The sequence below is a fragment of the Mesitornis unicolor genome, unplaced genomic scaffold (genome assembly GCF_000695765.1).
Source record: "Mesitornis unicolor isolate BGI_N332 unplaced genomic scaffold, ASM69576v1 scaffold15990, whole genome shotgun sequence".
Lineage (NCBI taxonomy): Eukaryota > Metazoa > Chordata > Aves > Mesitornithiformes > Mesitornithidae > Mesitornis > Mesitornis unicolor.
Window position 1 is genome coordinate 39,960 of NW_010160434.1, and position 18,385 is coordinate 58,344.

The 18,385-nt window shown below is 35.8% G+C and overlaps 1 protein-coding gene across 1 annotated transcript in view; it reads right to left on the reverse strand.

Moving 5' to 3' along the window:
• BRWD1 (bromodomain and WD repeat domain containing 1) overlaps positions 1 to 18,385 on the reverse strand; it is a 50,063-nt gene that overhangs the window by 16,606 nt on the left and 15,072 nt on the right. The window contains exons 13-28 of the mRNA XM_010189992.1: positions 17,206 to 17,356; positions 16,507 to 16,641; positions 15,005 to 15,133; positions 13,502 to 13,727; positions 12,891 to 13,061; positions 11,932 to 12,115; positions 11,257 to 11,347; positions 10,489 to 10,629; positions 9,415 to 9,500; positions 8,225 to 8,423; positions 7,205 to 7,321; positions 6,983 to 7,090; positions 6,480 to 6,604; positions 6,286 to 6,368; positions 5,737 to 5,848; positions 2,130 to 2,191 (exon numbers count right to left, since the gene is read on the reverse strand). Coding sequence (XP_010188294.1) covers positions 2,130 to 2,191; positions 5,737 to 5,848; positions 6,286 to 6,368; positions 6,480 to 6,604; positions 6,983 to 7,090; positions 7,205 to 7,321; positions 8,225 to 8,423; positions 9,415 to 9,500; positions 10,489 to 10,629; positions 11,257 to 11,347; positions 11,932 to 12,115; positions 12,891 to 13,061; positions 13,502 to 13,727; positions 15,005 to 15,133; positions 16,507 to 16,641; positions 17,206 to 17,356 — 2,120 coding nt within the window. The remainder of the gene's footprint in view (positions 1 to 2,129; positions 2,192 to 5,736; positions 5,849 to 6,285; positions 6,369 to 6,479; positions 6,605 to 6,982; positions 7,091 to 7,204; positions 7,322 to 8,224; positions 8,424 to 9,414; positions 9,501 to 10,488; positions 10,630 to 11,256; positions 11,348 to 11,931; positions 12,116 to 12,890; positions 13,062 to 13,501; positions 13,728 to 15,004; positions 15,134 to 16,506; positions 16,642 to 17,205; positions 17,357 to 18,385) is intronic.

The window sequence follows — 18,385 nt, forward strand, 5'->3', positions numbered from 1 at the left end:
TGAGCAGGCTGCTGAAAACTGAACTTTCAGGTCTACACCAGCTTTTCCTGGTCTTGACAGCATTGTCCCTGACAAGACAAGAGTTTAACATCTGACACAAACTTATGCTTACAGGATACAAAAGGTAACACAAATTACAAGTTGTGACTTGCTAGTTAGTCCAACTTCAGTGCTCTTCTTCTGTACACCTATCTTAGTAAACTGAATGAAGAAGAAATCTTTGAAAGAAGAGCGGCAAACACAAGGTACAATTTCAATTTGATCTGTAAGTTATCCAATTGAAGAAAAGAAAAAGGAGAAAGGGTTTAACCCATTTTATACTGTATTGTTAACATAATCGTGCTTTCTAGAAATGCACAGAACCTTTCTGAAAGAGCTTTACTTCCCTACAGAGTACCATTTTCTGCCTGGAAAGAAATGCAGAAAGTCAAGGAGTTCTGGATTGTCTTCAGACAATTTTTGTTCTTCCTCTAGACTAGTGGCTGCTGTGTTACCTATCCTTGACCTGTTCAGAGGATTCCTCTCAATTCTTTGACCTTGTCCACAAAACCACAAAAGACACACTATCGTTTAGCTTTTTTTTTTTTCTTTTCTTTTGTGTCCATTTTCCCAGTTTTCCTATGGTAAAGTCACAGCTCCACAGATCAATGAAACCTTAAGCTCTTAACATGGCAATGTAAGAACTTATTAGATCAAAGAAAGTAGTTACAATTTGCCTCTGATACAGCCAGTAAATAATTACTTGGACATGTAATACCATCCAGATTTAAATTAGGTCTAGGATGTCTCTGTCCCCACATTGCCAGTGTAGCAATTTCAAGAATTCTAGTTCTTTTACGCTATCAAATTAAAGTAGTTGAGAACTCTACTCTTTATATTTCAATCCATATGAGGAAGAAGTGATAATTAATACACTGATATAAACAGCAACTTAAACCACAGTATACAACATTCAGAAGAAACTGATACAATTCGTCCTGTTAACAAAAATCCTGACTTAAGTTCACATGTAAGGCTTGTGAGTCTCTGACAATAATATGACTGTCTCTAAGTGACATAATATGGGAAGCATTAACCAGTTCACAGTGAGCAAGAAAAGCTTCTGTATGTTAGAAGGAGACAGATGATGATGATGAGAAGATGGGATGTTTCAGTTAAACCTCTGTATAAAACCAAAATTCTGGTGATCACTTATTTTCCATAAACCAAAGTGTATAAAGATTTCAATTTCATGTTTTGAGACTGTTTTGCAGAATTTATCATCACAAGGTATGACTGAAGCAGACAGCTAACACTTTAAAGGTTAGACAGTCAGGTGGCTACTGAGAACATCCACATGTGTACAATATACTCATATTTAAGAAAGAAATGTAGAGTAAGCCTTTCTGGTGCCTGGGAAACAAGCTAACAATAACCTAGCAAAGGTTATTAATAAAATTAGTATCTTTTCGACAGCTTCTTCCGTAACTACTCAGTATTTCACAAATTTTCCTCCCTCCACCCAGCTGGTACTCACAACTCTGGAAAATGGAATTCAGTAAGATAAACGAGGAATTCAACTGATTGACTTACAGTTAATACAGACTTGACTGGCAAACTTTATCAATTGCTGGTTTTAGGCTCTATGCAGTAAAGATTTGCTGACTGGAAATTATTTTATATGCGTTCTTCCCCCACCCCCTTGTACTATAATGCATTATAACAAATTATTTTTTTTGAAACTTGACCTTTGGAAGTAGCAGGTTTTAGTGCATAAGCCAAAGCTACATGTTTCAAGTATTTCCTTCAAAATTGCTCTGGAAGATGTAAAAGGGGAAAAAAAAAAAAGAAAATATTGGTACAGTCAAGGTATTTCACCAAATCTGAAGCAAGATTGTCGTTAAGAACTTTCTTGCCTAAACACACAAAAACACCCTGCTGACATTGTCTATAATTTAAAGGATAACTAATACCATCTCAGTTCCACTTGTTAAGTAGATATGCACAATGGATACTGTACTCAGATGGCTTAGTGGCAAGAGTCGCAAGAAAGACAGGAATCATCTAAGAGCCACTACCTGCATGAAATGAAGGAACTGGAAAGAGGGAGAAGGCACATTAACTGTTTTATGAAGTGAGTTTCTACCTACCATTATCAGGAACTGGTTCCATGTCCCATGGGCTAAGCTTTTCAATTTCACCGTTGTCCCATCTGATTCACACAGTTTAAAAAAAAATCAAAACAAAACAAACAGTAATTTAAAGTTATCTTGGCTCAGAAGTATTCCCTCCAAGCATATTTAAATCACAGCTGCTATTAGATATTGATAAAATATACCATATAAACATGCACATAAACAAAAGCATTGGCTAGCAATCAGCTGACAGTGCAGAAAAGAAACATTCTTCATAATGAATTTAAAATTAAAATTGTGTTCCTGATTTTATCTATATGCAACTCACTCAATATAAAAATCAATTTTACAAAGCCTGCATCAAGAAGTTGCAGAAGTAAAATAAGCCATACACTTGGAAGGATGGGGTAACAACATCAAGTGAATGATACAAGAAAAAACACAGGAGGATTTTTTTTGCTAAGCACAACAATAGTTGTTCAAGTCTGTGGAACGTTTCAGAGAAAGGAAGAACAGTAAGTGAGGTATTTGGTATATTAACATTTCAATTTATAAGGCATATCACATGAGGAGAAAGAAAGGAGCAGGCATAAAATGAAGAAACTAAAGTTAAGGACCAAGAGGAAATAAAGGCAAACACGGTTGAGATGGTTCCTAAGTGTGAGACAACTTGGTTAGTAGTAACACTTTCAATTAAGTTACACGGCAATTACTCTCCAGATTGTTCAAATGTGGCTTTCCACGCTCTCCATCAGTGAGTGCTTCAAAGCCAACTTTCAAAGGTTGTTTCTGGTATAAATAAAAAGCACTTCTATTCCAATAAAACTCTTTGTCTCAGAATTGGCAAAGAACAACTGCAGATGCTCAAACTCATCTGGATTAGCAAAATTCTGCCATCTAAAAAAGCACCATAACCCAAATTCTGTGTGAAGAAGAGACAGTATATCACAGTCCTTCTAAGACAAGAGTCATAACCATATGTGTTTAGATTGTTTTTTTTCCATTTAAACAAATGTAAAATGAAGTGTATTTAAAAATCATTTTGCATTCAATGTATAAAGCATATGAAAGCAAATCAGGAAGCTACTGCTGCTAAACCCCATGCAGATTCTTGGGAGACAAGACTTATGATTCTTGAACAAATGATAATATTTACAAGAGCTATGGACCCAGCCAAGTCACAAAACCTAACTGTACCTGCAAAATACTCCAGACATTTTCATATACATATCTTAGGAATCTTCCCTAGAAGAGTTGCTTATAAGTCAAGGTAGAACAGAGTCGCATTCTCTACAAAAGCAGCAAAAATCTTTAAAGAGCTTTCTTCTGAAAATGCTCTTTAAAGAGCAGTGCATTCCTTACCTATTCAATTATTAAACTAAGTTCAAAGCAGCTCTACACTTTCCTCTGGTAAAGGCTGGTGCATTAAAATAGTGAAACATCCTCTAGTATTCACAGAAGAAGGGGTCTAGGAAATTGGCGATAGGCTTTTTTTCATAACTGGAAATTTGATTTTGAACTGGCCAAGAAAACTAAAAACTCCATCTAAACTTAAGGAGCAACTGCAGTAACATAACAAAACACATGAAAGGTATAACATATAGACGGTAACATATATTCCCCGTTGTGGCAGATCAAAAGGTCTGAGCTAACAGATAAAATTTAGTACTTTCAAACAAGATGTAGTTGTATTTTTATACTGGAATCTGGACTCGAAACAAGGGAAAAAATACTAGCCAATAATACAATTATTTTTACCTGCGGGAGATACACTCCAAGTACACTATCACTCATGCCTGGGACATGAGTAAGATGTCAGTAAGCATTCAGCACCATTTCAGTTTGTCAAGATCATCTCTTTAAGTAAGAAAAGAGCTCGAAGGAGAAAGAAACGAGGGCAAGCAATCAACATACAGATAGACTGGATTTCAGTTTTTTGTCTTTTTAGGTAATTAAGCAACCATCAGAAAGAAAAACCAAGAATCAGCACATACTGGCAGATCCTTTATATGTGGAGCAGTCTTAGCTTTATCACTGTCACTAACGTGAAGAAGTCCTCTATGGTCAGATGATCTGTTGCAGAGACTTAATGTTGATGCCACTTATTTATGGCACATCAAGAGTGCCGATTTGCTAACTGTGGCTGTAGAAACAAAATTGAAAATTCACTTGCCAAAAGCACACAGGCAAGAATGACAATCTGGGAGTTACTTACATCTTCCCTTCAAGGAAAATCAACAGGATAGATGACAATTAAAGTAGATGAGACAAGGAACCAAAATGCGTAACACAACCTTGGTAATCTCACAGAACTGACTATTAGCTTCAAACACTTTCTTTCCTTGAGGTAAGTGACAGGTTAAAAAGCCTGAATGGGGGGAAAAAATAAAGCCCTCTAACAATGAAACTCTGGATATTAAATATCCTGTAAAAGACAAAGAATCTCTGGTTGTGACAGAAATAGGAATAGTACGTATTCGCTGACTATCCCGTTTACAGTCCTCCCCTTGCTGGGGGAATCCAAAGCAAGCAAGATCCCAGAACCATTCCAGAGAACTTGGACAGGGCAGGACAAGGACCATATCTTGATTCTGAACACTGAAATCCAGAGTTACCTTTGTTCAGCTTTCTTCTCCTCTGTGTGAGGGACCTCTTTGTTGATGTGAAAGAAGGTGCACAGGAGGAACACAACTTATGTCAAACCACCATGGGGGGATAGTAGGGAGTCATTTTTCAGAACACGCCTTGGTAAATAAGGTATGGGTCCAACCATCTTGTTAGCGGTTTGACTCAGATGTTCCTGGCCTTTCCTGTTTAAGTAGGGTTTTTTTCCTACTCTAATACTCTTGATTTGCTCAATTTGCCATGTTTTGAACAATGCACTTGATATTATATGCCTTCATCTAGGCAGCGCTGCCTCCAGACAAATCTCAGGATTTGTCTGTTACAGGTAACAAGAGAGTTACACTGTCATCCACTAGCAAAGTATCACCCAAAGAGGAAATCACAAAGTGAAACTGCAAGTGGGATCTACACAATGGGGAACATGGCAGAATACCACCAGGCATTGAAGAGACTCAAGTTCTGTCTTCACATTCATGTGTCATGCATGAAGAGAGCAACATTTGGAAACACTCTCTACAGGAATCTCAAACAATAGCATGAGATCTTCATCTTAAGTGTATACTGGCTCCTGTGGACTATAAAGTGAAAGACAGAAGTGTAAAAACCTGAAGCATAAGGGTCAGGATTGTCAGCAACAACAGAAAAGATACAGCACACCCAATCCGAAGCTAATTATCAATGAAGTATAATAAGTAATGTACACTGAAAATTGCACTGCTTGCTTTGTGGAAGAGATTTAGCACCAGTCATTATAGAAAATGATTTAAAAATGTGAATGAGGTTAGTAAGCTATTTTACCATATTAGTATTCACTAAAAAGTTACTACAAGTTATTACATATTCATGTTGCACTAGATTAGCAACTTGAAACCATTTAGTGATAATACAACCAGTAAAATTATTTGAACAATTTACACATTCTCATACCAATAAGCCAGCTACGTAAGAGTCAACCAACACTATTAACATTAGAAGTGTAAAATTCTTCTGTACTTACTTAACACTGTAACACTGAAAGTGACTATCTGGATACTGAGGCTGATACGGTTCTTGACCCAACACTGTTCCAAACCACCATGCATCATCAATAATGGATCGGAACCTATCAGCTAGAGCAAAAAACAGTCTGCTCAGATATTCTACCAAGCAACGTTACTTAATTACACTTCTACATGCGATTACAAAACTTTTGATGCATGTATTTGGGCTTAAAGTTCTAAACCCACTGATATGCAATAAAAGAAGTGACAATGCCAGAAAAATACAAGTGCTAAAATCTAAGTAAGTTTGCTACTAGGCTGTAAAATAAGAAAAGGGAACGCTCGAGTTTCAATATACGCTTTGAAGACTCAGATATATGGTAATCCTTCCAAAACGCTTAGTTCAACAGTTAAGAGTCTCAAATTTCTAATGGGCAAAGGGACCTTACTTAGTAGGGAGCTCTCAAAGTTACAAGCAAACAGCATCTAGCACATTCAGCAATTAACAAAGGACAGAATTTTGATTTTAAAAATCATTTAGTCTAGTACTAAGAAAACACACTTACAAGCTTGCCAGTTCCTTTGTCGTGCTTCATCATAGAACTGACGTAATATAAGGAAGTCGATAACATCTGGCATATCATGGTATCTACATTAAAAAAAAAAAATCACTTTCATGTGCACATCTCAAGGCTTTAGGGTGAAGCTTAAGAAGAAACGTACTTTTAAATCCTTTTCAGAAAAATAAAGATGCACAAACCTGATGGAAAATGATTTGTCTGTATGTTTTCCAGTTGCGTGATCTATAAAGGCAAGCTTGAGACAACACAATGTGGGAGGACCAACTTCGTATCTAATTCCAACAATTTTTACCAATTCCTGATCCTACAGGTAAGAACAAACAGTTTCAGCAAGTATTCTTCTGGACTATGCACAGAACAATTAATTCAACATCAGTTAACCAAGCACACAAATTGCACCCATGTTCAAAAAGCCACAGATTCTGAAACTGTATTTGAGATGTGACTGGAAGACAGTTTGTCAGACTTGGCAATTTTAAAGCAGCTTTTTACATTTGGGCTCCCCATAGGTAACTCCTAAGGTAGTCTGGTAACTGAAGACACTTTCCCCTTTTGTTCCCCCAGGGAAGCATGATGGGAAACAGCATAACCTCTCAAATCAATATTTTGCAACCAGTGTAATACAACTCTTCATTCACAGACTACTAGTACTGAACTCACAGTATCTTCAATGCAGACCTACCCTAAGAACTACTTTTCTCCATGGCTCCTTGAGTGGATTCAGTTCATAAATGTTATTTCTTCTAACTGCCTCAATGTAAGCTTCATGTCCTTGTCGGAAATATATTACCTAAAAAAGCAACAAACCCAAACAACCAAACAGTAAATGTTTTCCTATATTTAGTAACTAAATGATAAATGATGTTAGTTAATAAAAGTATTTAAAGATTTCAAATATTCCTACCTCGTCACCCATCTGAGGAACAAATGGTGATCTTCGAAGAGCTGTGTCTGTTATCCAAACGGGAGGATGCAAATCATATGACAATTCCAAGTTTACTGGTTCTGTTGATGTATTAGCCTTTACAATTAACAGAGAGCCAAATCAGACACACCAAACATCTTGCTGACATGACATGAAACCAACTCATTCCATTTTAATTTGGTAGACAAAAGCTTAACTTAGAAAAGACTAATGTAAATCTTCAAAATGTATTAGCAAAATTCCTCCAAGGCTTTGCTCAAATTGTGACTCTATTTGTAGGATTAATACTAAGCATTCTTTTCCTGTTAGCAAGATTACTATTATGCAGGTCTAAGGAGGAACAAGGTTTTATAATTTAGATGGCATTCTCAGTGCCCAATTAAAAACCAATCAAGATGTAAGAAATTATTTGAAGGGGAAAAATCATGAGAAATACTGCACAGCAAATACACATAATAAAAGAGCTCTGAAAATATGATTTGAGAATACTTGGAAGACAGTGAAAGAATGGAGAGAAGCACACACCAAAATTAACCCTAGCATTAAAAACAGATCTTTTTGCCCCTTTATGGTAGAAAACAACAAATAGCAGCTATTTTAACTTAAAAATGATAATCATTTAAATTAACTTTAAAATTTCAGTAACTTAAAAAAAAGAGTAATTATTATATGGTCACCATAAATACAGCGACTATATCCTCTAAGTTTTCAAAAAGATATGTTACTTGAAACCAAACAGTTTAACAGGGGTTTAGTCTAACATGCTGCAGACATTTCTCATTTGATACCAGCAAGCTTGAGAACCCTCTTTATTTGAAAAGTGAATATTACTTGACTTGAAATGCAGATTCCTCCACACAAATCAGCAGATACCTTGCCTTAGAAAGGGTCTCAAATTAATTAAAGGTACAATGTATGCAGTGATACCAACATCCTTGTCGAATGGCAATAACAATTTACAGTGAAGAGGTCTAAAACCTAAGAGAGTTAGCTGTATACCTCCTCCTGCTTTTTTGGTTTGGGCTTTTTCCTTCTTTTTCTTCTTCTTCTTCTCTTTGGAGGAGATAATTTCTCTGCTGATACTTCATCTTCTGAAGTACTGCAGTATCTAACAGCTTTCCGTCGAGAAGTCCGTATGGGAGGTTGTAGGTTAATCCCTGCATCAGCGATCCAGTCAGAGTATCTACTTGAAGAATCACTGTCCGTAGTGGATGGGGTCAGGGAAAATACAAACACAGAACCAAGCTGTCACTAGTTCAGAATGCTAAATTCTCTTAGGCAAATATCTGCAGGCATATATTACTGTTGAAAGCACTATCAAAAAAGAGTCAAAATTACATTGACCAGTTGTAACAATTACTTCACTTGATGTTTAACTTAATTTTTTGGGAACACATTAATTCAAAACATGTTTTTTAAAAAAAACTCAACTCTGATGAAGTCTAAAATCAGTAATTTTATTCAAGAAAGTTGTGCAATGAAATTCTGGACTAGTTAAGAGCCCTCCCCAAAGAACATACTAGCCAAAGACTACTTAAATTCTTTAAAGACAGTTATAGCAATCTCACAGGTACACATTTGCTTTTTTATATCTATCTATTCCTCTCAGTATTTTTTAGTTCTATTACTATAGAGTGCTACAAAGAATATCCAAAAAAGCCATAGTAAAGTGATTAAAAAGTTACCTATAACGTCAGTTCTAAATAAAACTATAACTTTATGAAAATTAAGATTTTTTTTTTTCCCCAAACTATTTTTGTAGGAGCAACTGACTTGCTGCATAATTAAAAAAAACAAACAAAAAACCCAAACAAACCCCCCCACCCATCAAAAACTCAACAACACACACTATAAAAATGTTTCAGACTATCTTCTTTCTCCTTGTCATCTAGCAAAAAAGCAAGATGATTTATAATTACATTAAAAGACAGAACTGTTTTGGTGGCACAAATGGCACACTAATTAATAATGCAATGTGTCAGTATAGTACAGCACCCTAGAAGTATTATCCACACCCTGCCACCAGGGAGTGGGAGCAGTGAGTGATCAGCTGCATGCTGTTTAGCTGCTTACCAGGCTAAACCACAACACATACGAAGCACATTAGAACTTCTATACAACATTTAACTTCCCAAAATTCAAGTAAAACTCATTACAATAAAAGATAGTATTTGTTTGTTCTGTTTTACCTAGAACTATTACTGTTGCTTTTCCTGTCACTTCTCCACTCTTCTTCTTCATCAGATGAGCCAGAGCCCTCACTTTCTTCAGCTTCCTGAATTTAAAAATATGCAGTCCATCAAAAACTTAGCACACATTTTTAAAGGTTTAAAAAATAAAACACATTCTCCATTCATGTCTGCATATTACCAAGTTAGGAAGAAATTCAGTAAAAAGAGTTGTTAAAATGTTGTTAAAATGTTTTTTTGTAGCTGACTTCACTTATCCTACAAATTTCAGGAGTGCACTGTTAACCACTGACTTCTGTATACTCACTCACATTATAACAGCTACATGCGGAACCACCTGCTGTAGCCACTCTTCACAATGCAAGACTTCTATCCCCCTACCGTGTAACAGTTCTGCTTTTTTCTAGTCTAAGAATAAGTTCACATCACTTATCAGAACAAAGTGGCAGGTAATTTTGATTCCTTCAAATTCCAAACTATTTGAGATTATTTTCTTGTGTGCAAGGCAAGCCAACTATAGTCCAAACAGTCCTACCACTGATTTGCGGCATCTGAAAACACAACTGTCAAAAGCTCCTGCTACCCCCAGCGAAGTCCTGTTTCACCCCAAGCCGGATTTGGCCGGGATAAACAGACCCTGTGGGAGAATCACATTACGAGGCTGTAACAATGCTGTATCAAGAATCCTCAAAATTTCTAGTTTTAGATGTGTGCACAGATTTTGAAGGTAGATAAACAGTAAAACACATCTAAAGTCCAACCTTCACTTTAAGCCAACCTCAGCATTGTACATCAGTTTTTTGCTTTGGGCTGTGGATTTGGTTTAGAAGACTCTCCGCAAAAGTAGTTCAGCCATGTATAAAATGACAGGAAAGACTGCCATTAATAAAGCAACAGATAACTAGGTTTAAGAAGTGCTAACAATAACGATGCTTACAGAAATACTTTCCCTGATAAAGGAGGTGAGGTTTTTTTGCTTGGTTGGTTGTTTCAAGAGAGAAAAGGCACATCTAAATGAATCTTCACTTACTGAGAAACTCAAGTTCAAAACACAGAACCTGGAACAGAACTTACCTGCTCTATCAAGCCAAAGCAGTTACTTCTTTCCTCGTCAGAAGACTCCAGTTGTTCAATGTTATTCCGTGTTCTGTAACTGCAGTATTTCCGTCTATGCAGTCTACGCTTAGATTGTATTAATGAAGACTCGGAGTCACTCTAATTTATACAGAAGTGAAAAAAAGTTACATAAAAGTACTATGTGACATACTTTTATGGGGGTGAAAGGGTAGCTAAAAGCACTGCTGAATGCAAAAACTGAACAGCCCATCACATTACATCATGCAGAAGAATTCCTGTTACAAATTGTTTTGTACTGCAAAACACAGCGCATCTTATAAAAACAGTACAATAACCAATTTTTCTTCTTATCAAATGTTCTTCTTAAAAAAAACAGATTAAAAATAATTCAAAATGGGACAAGTATGAAAAAGCTGCCCCACACACAAAATGTCATCTAAAGTAAAATGACGAGAGAATAGCAATATAGCCTATAACCCTATAATACAGGGCCTTGAAAATTCTCACTTGAACTTCAGTGCTTTAGCATGGATCTGCAACAAGTGTCTTTGAAACCAGCTACAGTAAAACCAGAATGGCCTAGAAACAAGTCTTTTATAAATTACTACCAAATATCTTAGATGGAAGGAGACAAGGCAGAAAGAAAAAAGAATTCTAAGTATTCATAAATCAAACCTTGTCCTGCAATAAGCAGAAGCTGAATTAGCAGAAACCTTTGAAGACAACACCTTCAGAATGGCCATTTTCCTAGCAGCTGCTGCATACCTTTTCCAAAGATTGGAATGACTTTTTCTTCTCTCTTGCATAAAGCTCTCTCTCTTCTTCCCCTTTTGCATTTCGATATTCTTCCTGCTTCCTACAAAAAAGTAATGAAAATCTAATTCTACATCTGTTTTGACAATGCTGAAAAGTTAAACTATCTGTCCTCTTTAAAGGCTCGATCTAAAAAACCCTAACACCTAATTCCATTAGAAGTATTTAGCTCTTAATTCTTCTTTTCACAGACACATACTGAGTGTAGGAAGCAGCTACCTGTTCTAGCATTTCAAGTACTCAGTGCTGCTTCTGGTCGTAACACATCAACCCCACGAATTCTCACAAAAGCACAATCTCTTCAAACTCTTTCATGTAAATGAATTTAACCTATATTGCTTTATTTTGGAAAAAGCAACAATCTAGGTAATCTAGCTGTCCTTTAAAATTACTTGTAATACTGAAATATGGGAGAAACATTCTCTATTAAACTAGAGAAACTTCAATTTATTTTTGTTGAATGGACTTTACAGTTAAAAGTTTTTACACACAGCTGACCGTAACACAGAACTATTCCAACGTGTACAACGTATCTATTTTAGCTTAGGCCTAACAGCACTAGAATTATTAAAAACAACATGATGTGTTCTCTCTAGTCAGATCTGCCGGCCAGTACTGTCTACAGACCTGAGTAAGCTTGGTGGTATTTCTGGGACAATTACTCTTCGTCTCCAAGCCTGAAGGTCTCTCTTAGTAGCCATCTGACTTCGTGGAGAATTCTGATGCATCTGGCGCACACCTTCAACTTGCCCACTACGTCGCAGACCAATATTGGGAGAAGACTGGATGTCCAAACTTGGTCTTCTAAATGCTAAAATATACAAACAAAAACATTTTTTCCAGACTACACAGGATTGGGAGCTTGTTTCTTCTTACTAGAAGATAAAAAATTAAAACTTTACATATTTTTATCTCCATGATCACAGGTATATGACTACTTATCACCTTCAGGAAATTATCTGCCTTATAGAAAATACAGTGAGATTACATATATACTTTTAAAATTGTTATTTCTACTACTATTTTAATACAGTGAAAGGAAGTATAATGTGACAGAGGTGTTTTTCTGAACTATTTCAGGCAACTCTGAGGCTAGTGAGGTTCTAAAAAGCAGTTTTCCCGGAGCTGAGCTTACATAGTTAAAACTATAAGGACACAGATCAGAGAAGTGTCTGGTTTAAATTTGTAAAGAAGGGAGAAGGGAATCCAGAGTGAGTACTTCTAGAATACTTACTTTGCAAACTTTAAGGGAGAATAAATGTAGCTCCTGTAAATGTTATTGGAGTACTCTAGAAATATTATTCAGTATGTAACATTTTACTAGAAACACAATTACTGCTCTTTAAAAGGAAAGGCGAAAGCTTTTGTTTTGTAATTTAATCACAGGAGTAGCAGTGTTTTAATGAATAAAAAGATTGTAATCTTCTTCTTAATCACTCCTTTTTAATCTTCTTCTTAACCACTACGTTAAGGGAATCTTAGTGCCCAAAACAACATTAAAATTAAAACCTGCCTGAAGCATTTCAGACAGCATAATAAAAATGGAGACAGAACCATTACCTAAGAATTTATCAGCAAGTACTAACCTCTCCTAGGTGTTCCTTCTCTACTTTGTAGACCACTTGTAGTAGGTTCTTGATCAACTCCAATTCTTTGATCTTCTTGTAGTTGTAACTGTCTAATCACATCATCAAGAAAGTCGTCTTCATCCTGATCTGCCTGTTGGCCTATAACTTGTTCAACCACTTCTCCATCACCTTGCAAGTGCAATACAAATAAAATATATTCAGTTAATAAAATATATGTTCAGCTAACTGACAAGGCAGATTATTTAATCCCATTGTTTACATTACAGTTCTACAAACAATGAAAATCATTCTTGAAATTATTCCAATTGCTTATTCTGAACGAGACATTATAGAGTCTACAATTCAAACATACTTTGTGCATATATCAGTGATCACTGAAAAGAATTAAGACATCCATTTGAACAATCAGTATATTTTTTTGCATATTTATAATCATGTTCACTGTGGCACCTCTCAGGAACTTCAGTGAACATTAATACAGAATAGCTAACACGTGAGAAAACAAAAGCATTTTTAAATCACCTATGTCATATCTACTCTGTTCCTAATCAGAATTAGTACAGTAACTCTAGCCTCTGGATGCAGACCTTTAGTGATACTGTTCTTACTTGTTGCTACATATCCAAGTTGAGGAATCAAATGTTTATCTGCACAGTTCTCCCTCCCTGGCACCAATCTTTGATAGTCTGTTGGATAGGGGTTTCCATCCACATCTACTAAGAAGGGAGGAGGCATGAGATGAGGAGCCTGCTGAGTCTGCTCATCTAGGACGTAATTGTTAGAGTCTCGAATAAGTGGCCGATAGTCGGTGTGGAAGAACATCTGATCAGGAATCTGGAAAGAAATGAAAGTTTTATGTTATCAGTTTGAAAGAAAGAATATGCTGAAGAACAGAGAACCCTTAACACTAAAATATCTAAAATTGCCTTAAAGGTAAAAGAAAGGGCAAGTTTTCAATAAGAATAACATTTTTGAGAGTACTTTTGCAGGCAACAAAATGCTTTTAGAAAACAATAAACTGAGGTAACTTAAAGCAGAAGCACTGCTTGACACTTAAAAGTATTTTACATCTAATTCTGTTTTTTTGTTTTGTGGTTTGTCCCCTGTCGTCCTCCCCCCCCCAACTTCCCCCCCACAATTAAGAAGTTTCCTTGGTTTCCATGCAAGGAAATAATTTTCTAAAGCTCAACATAAGCCTCACAAAGTAAAGTGCTTTCTTAATCATGTAATATCCACCAGCTATTTTTTCTGCAACTGAGACAGTCTTAAATCTATGCAGCTGAAGGAAAAGTTACACAAGCAATAGGTCACAGTCAGAATCTTTACTCCTAGTAATGTTGAGCAAGATGAAGAGAATAAGATTCAATTTCATCTAAGAATGTAGAGCAAGAAAAAAATAATTATTTTAAATTACAAACATTGAATTACCATTGCAACTTTAAAAAAAAATGAGGAGGAAGTGAAGAAAAGCATAGGCCAGAACTGCACTTTTGGGAGCTATTTTTTAAAAAATAGAAAGATACGTATTTATCAAAACAAGCAAATCATTTATCCCATGCACATTTTTCTAGTATTTCAAAATCCAGTGTTGGATGAACATTTACTTTTGCTTATTTTAAACAAACTACTACAGTGAAATTTGGGGTTGAATAAAGAAAGGCCTAAATAACTACAAGTTCTAATAACTGAAATAGACTAGCAAATCAGTCTTAACATACAAACAGTCTGCTTTTTGTAAATTAGGTAGTAGTGCAATAAAATCTTTGATACATTCAAACCTTTAAACATTAAGCTGTTTTCAGAAATTAGAAATAGAAGTAATTTTGAGGTTGAACAATTAACATGCAAATTAGCTGGCTGGAAGATGAAAACATATTCCAGAAAAGTTCTTGGGAACTATTCCCAAGGGAATGTTAAGACACTGGTTGTTTCTGCTGTGTCAGGACCATACGTACAAGAGAACTCACAGACATCAAGAAACCCTTTATATTTAGATCCTATACCCATACAAAACTCTTTTTTACATACAATGTTTTAGAGGACTGAATGTAACTAATCTAATTTCAGTTAGAAGCTTGAATAAACAGTTCAAATTAAAAAGCTGAACCTACCTTTTCATAAGGCCTGCTACAGCCAAAACCAAATATCAGTAGATGCCCATGAGAATCTGTACATGCAAAATGCTGCCCATCTGGTGAAAATTTACAGTCAAAAACAGCACCATGTCCTTGGCCTTCAATCTAGACAGAAGGAAAGAAACTAAAGACTATTTGACAGGTTTTTTTGAGCAAACAATAATACAGCATCAAAAATTAATTACTGTGTCAAAAGCAGTCATGCTCTTAAATACACCCATTAAAGCACAAATAACCTCACTACTTCAGTTTATTTCTTTTCCTCATGACACATAAGTCCTGAATCATACAGTTTTAAAAGATGCACTAAAAGGTATGGAAACTTAGTGTTAAGAAAAAAAATCTTTTTTGAGGCTTTTAGGCTATTATTACACTGCTTAAAAATAAATTATATGTAATATTTACTCATTTTGTTAAGCTACTTTCAAGAAAAGCACATGGAATTTTAAAGCTAAAGAAAAATAAAATCACTTTGCTGACAGTAACAAAAAAAATACTAAAAAAATTAACATGAATATTGGATCATAACTTAAGTCTCAGAGAAAATAACCTATTTTAAACTGTTAATCTCGAGCTGTCAAATGGACCGAATGTCATGGGAGACAACCCACTAATGCTTATGGTAATAATACTATCATTTTTAACTAATGCTAATGGTAATAATACTATCATTTTTAAAACAGTTGAGAATACAAGTATTTGCCCATAAGACTCTTGAAATGATGGTAGGAAACATTGACCTTTCAGTTTTTCACATGGCACCTTATCTCAATTAAGGAAAACAGTTACTAAGAACGAGGTGCAAGATCTTTAGTAACCAAGACTGAAAAAGCCCTGGTGTGAATTATTCACACCACCTCATAGACCAGGAGGTTCTGAACAACAGGTAAAGTCTGAAGAGCTTAGACACTGCCTATGATGAAAGTGAAGTCTTGCTCTGGCTTCTCCATGCCACACATTCCTCACACTCAACTGCAAATTCTCACAATTCATCTTCCATCTCCCAGAAGCTTACCAAGACCTCCCTGCTGGAATTCAACTCAGAAGCCCTACAGGAACATAGTAGTGGAAGGCAGTGGGGAATACTTTTGCAAAAGATCAGTGAACTGACCCAGCTTAAGTAAAAGGTCCAGTGAGAGACACCTGATTCAAGGTAAAGAATAGAACTGAGCAGCTGGAAGCAGACAAGGAAGGCAATCCCAGCCCTCCTTTTCTGCCACATCAAACTGTTAAAACTGGCTCCTTGTCACTGTGCACCTACAGTTACAGTAACCAAGCAATTCAAAGGTAAAAGCTTCAGAGAAGAAAAACAAACTCAAATTTTGCTGGCTTGGGTTTTTTTGGTGGGTTTTGATTAGGTTTTGTTTTGTTTTTCCAAAAGGTGCAGAGGGTGTGCATGTTGGCAACAATTCCTTACACTGGTATATGTACACACTGCTGTGTGCTGAGGAAAAAAAAAAGTTAAAAAAAAGTCTTACCACGTTAAAATAATGCTTTGTTTTTGTGCCTTTGGTAATGTCCCATATAAAAATGCTGCCATCATGACCTGCAGACAGCATTATCCTGGAATCAAAAGGATGGGTCTCCAAGACAAATACTTCATCCGCATGTCCCTAGAATTTAAAATTGCACATCACGTGTAAACAAGGACATAAATCCACATCAACAGGGTATTGACAGTAGAGCCTAAAACACTCAGACTTCGGAAAAACAGACACACTACAAGCTGCCTCCAAAAATATATGGACTTTTACAAAATTCACAGTGTATCTACCTGGACTGCTACCTGTGGCACATAAGTAGGCAAAAGCCCAGGCAGCCAGAAAGACTTTATCATTCTAAATTTAGTAATTTTCTAGATTCAGGCAAGAACTGTAGATATTGGAGCTTTTTCCAAAGGAGAGTGAACTATTCAATGGGCATGTATGTTACTGCACAAAAGCTTTTATTTATTCCACAGAAAAAGCCAGTTCAACACAGTAACTAGGGAAAGGATTGTTCAAATGCAGGAGGAAGCAGATAGTTTTGGTAAAAAAAAAATCCCAGGAACACTACACTTGCTTTATCATTCCCATAGAGCTTTTTGGACAAATCAAATCTAATTATGAACTCAGCATGTGTATGTCATTGCAATTTTAGGAAAATCATCTACTTAAAAAACAAGTAAAATTACATACCACCAAGTCATGAAGCAATTGCCCTGTACAGGAATTCCAAACTTTGAGTAGATGATTATTCACAGCCGTAACGACATAGTTATCATTTTGGTTCCAAGCTATCATGGTTACTTTAGGCTTCATATATTTGTCTTCTTCTGAAGATGTGTCACTGTTTTAAAGAGTTGAACAGGCATGAGGTATTTTTAATTAGCCTATTTCAATCTCAAAATACAGGAAAATAACCTGTTTTCCCATGTTAATGATCAGACAAGGGAAGGGAAGTTAAGATTTACATTTGTTTTGAAAATCTTGTTCATAAATTTTCTTCTTTTTTGAAGAAGTAACTATAAAGCAAATCTGCATTTCTAGCATATATTTCATAGGACATAATATCCTCTTTGCTATTTGAGATGCAAGGCAAAAAGGCTTTCCCTTTTTCATGGAGTTTTGTCTCTTCTACATTTAGAGTCCCAATGTAACTCCTTTAAAACTCTGAACTTTTTATAATAAAGAGCTTTACAACTAACTCTTTCAGAAGCTGAACTTTACATTAACTAAGCATTTTCTTCTGATTCCCAACATAAATAAAGATACTATTTTATATTAACCTCAATCTATTTCCTTGTTTCTCTCCCCAAAACACATTTATAGGATACTGTAACACTCCTTCTTAGCATCTTAGTCAACCAAAGGAACAAACTTTATTTGAAATGCACCTTCACACAGCATTAACTATATTGCACATCAGCTAGTAGTCTCTGTTACAAAGACTCTCTGTCCATCATATACAATCACAATTGTATATATCCACTCAAAACGACGCCACAATCAAATTTCAAATTATTAATATCTCCTCCTTTCTTAGTAAAACTACTTTTTTTTTCATGACTGCCTCACAAGAGCAGCTTGCAACTACCCTCCAATTAACCAGTATACCCAAGGTTTGGGTTTTTTGTGTTTGTTCCCCCTTCACATTTAATTACCTACAAACTCATTTCTGTTTAGCGTCTACAAAAGTTGACCCAGCATTCCGTACTACTGCAAATCATTCACCCTTCAAGTTTATCCAGTCCCTTCATCTGTAGTGTCATTATTCAAACTGTGTGTCCCCAGCATACTGTTTTAATGCACTTTTAAAAAGTACAAAAGAACCAACAAAACAGTCAGCAAGACCAGTCCTTAAGGAAACCCACCTATT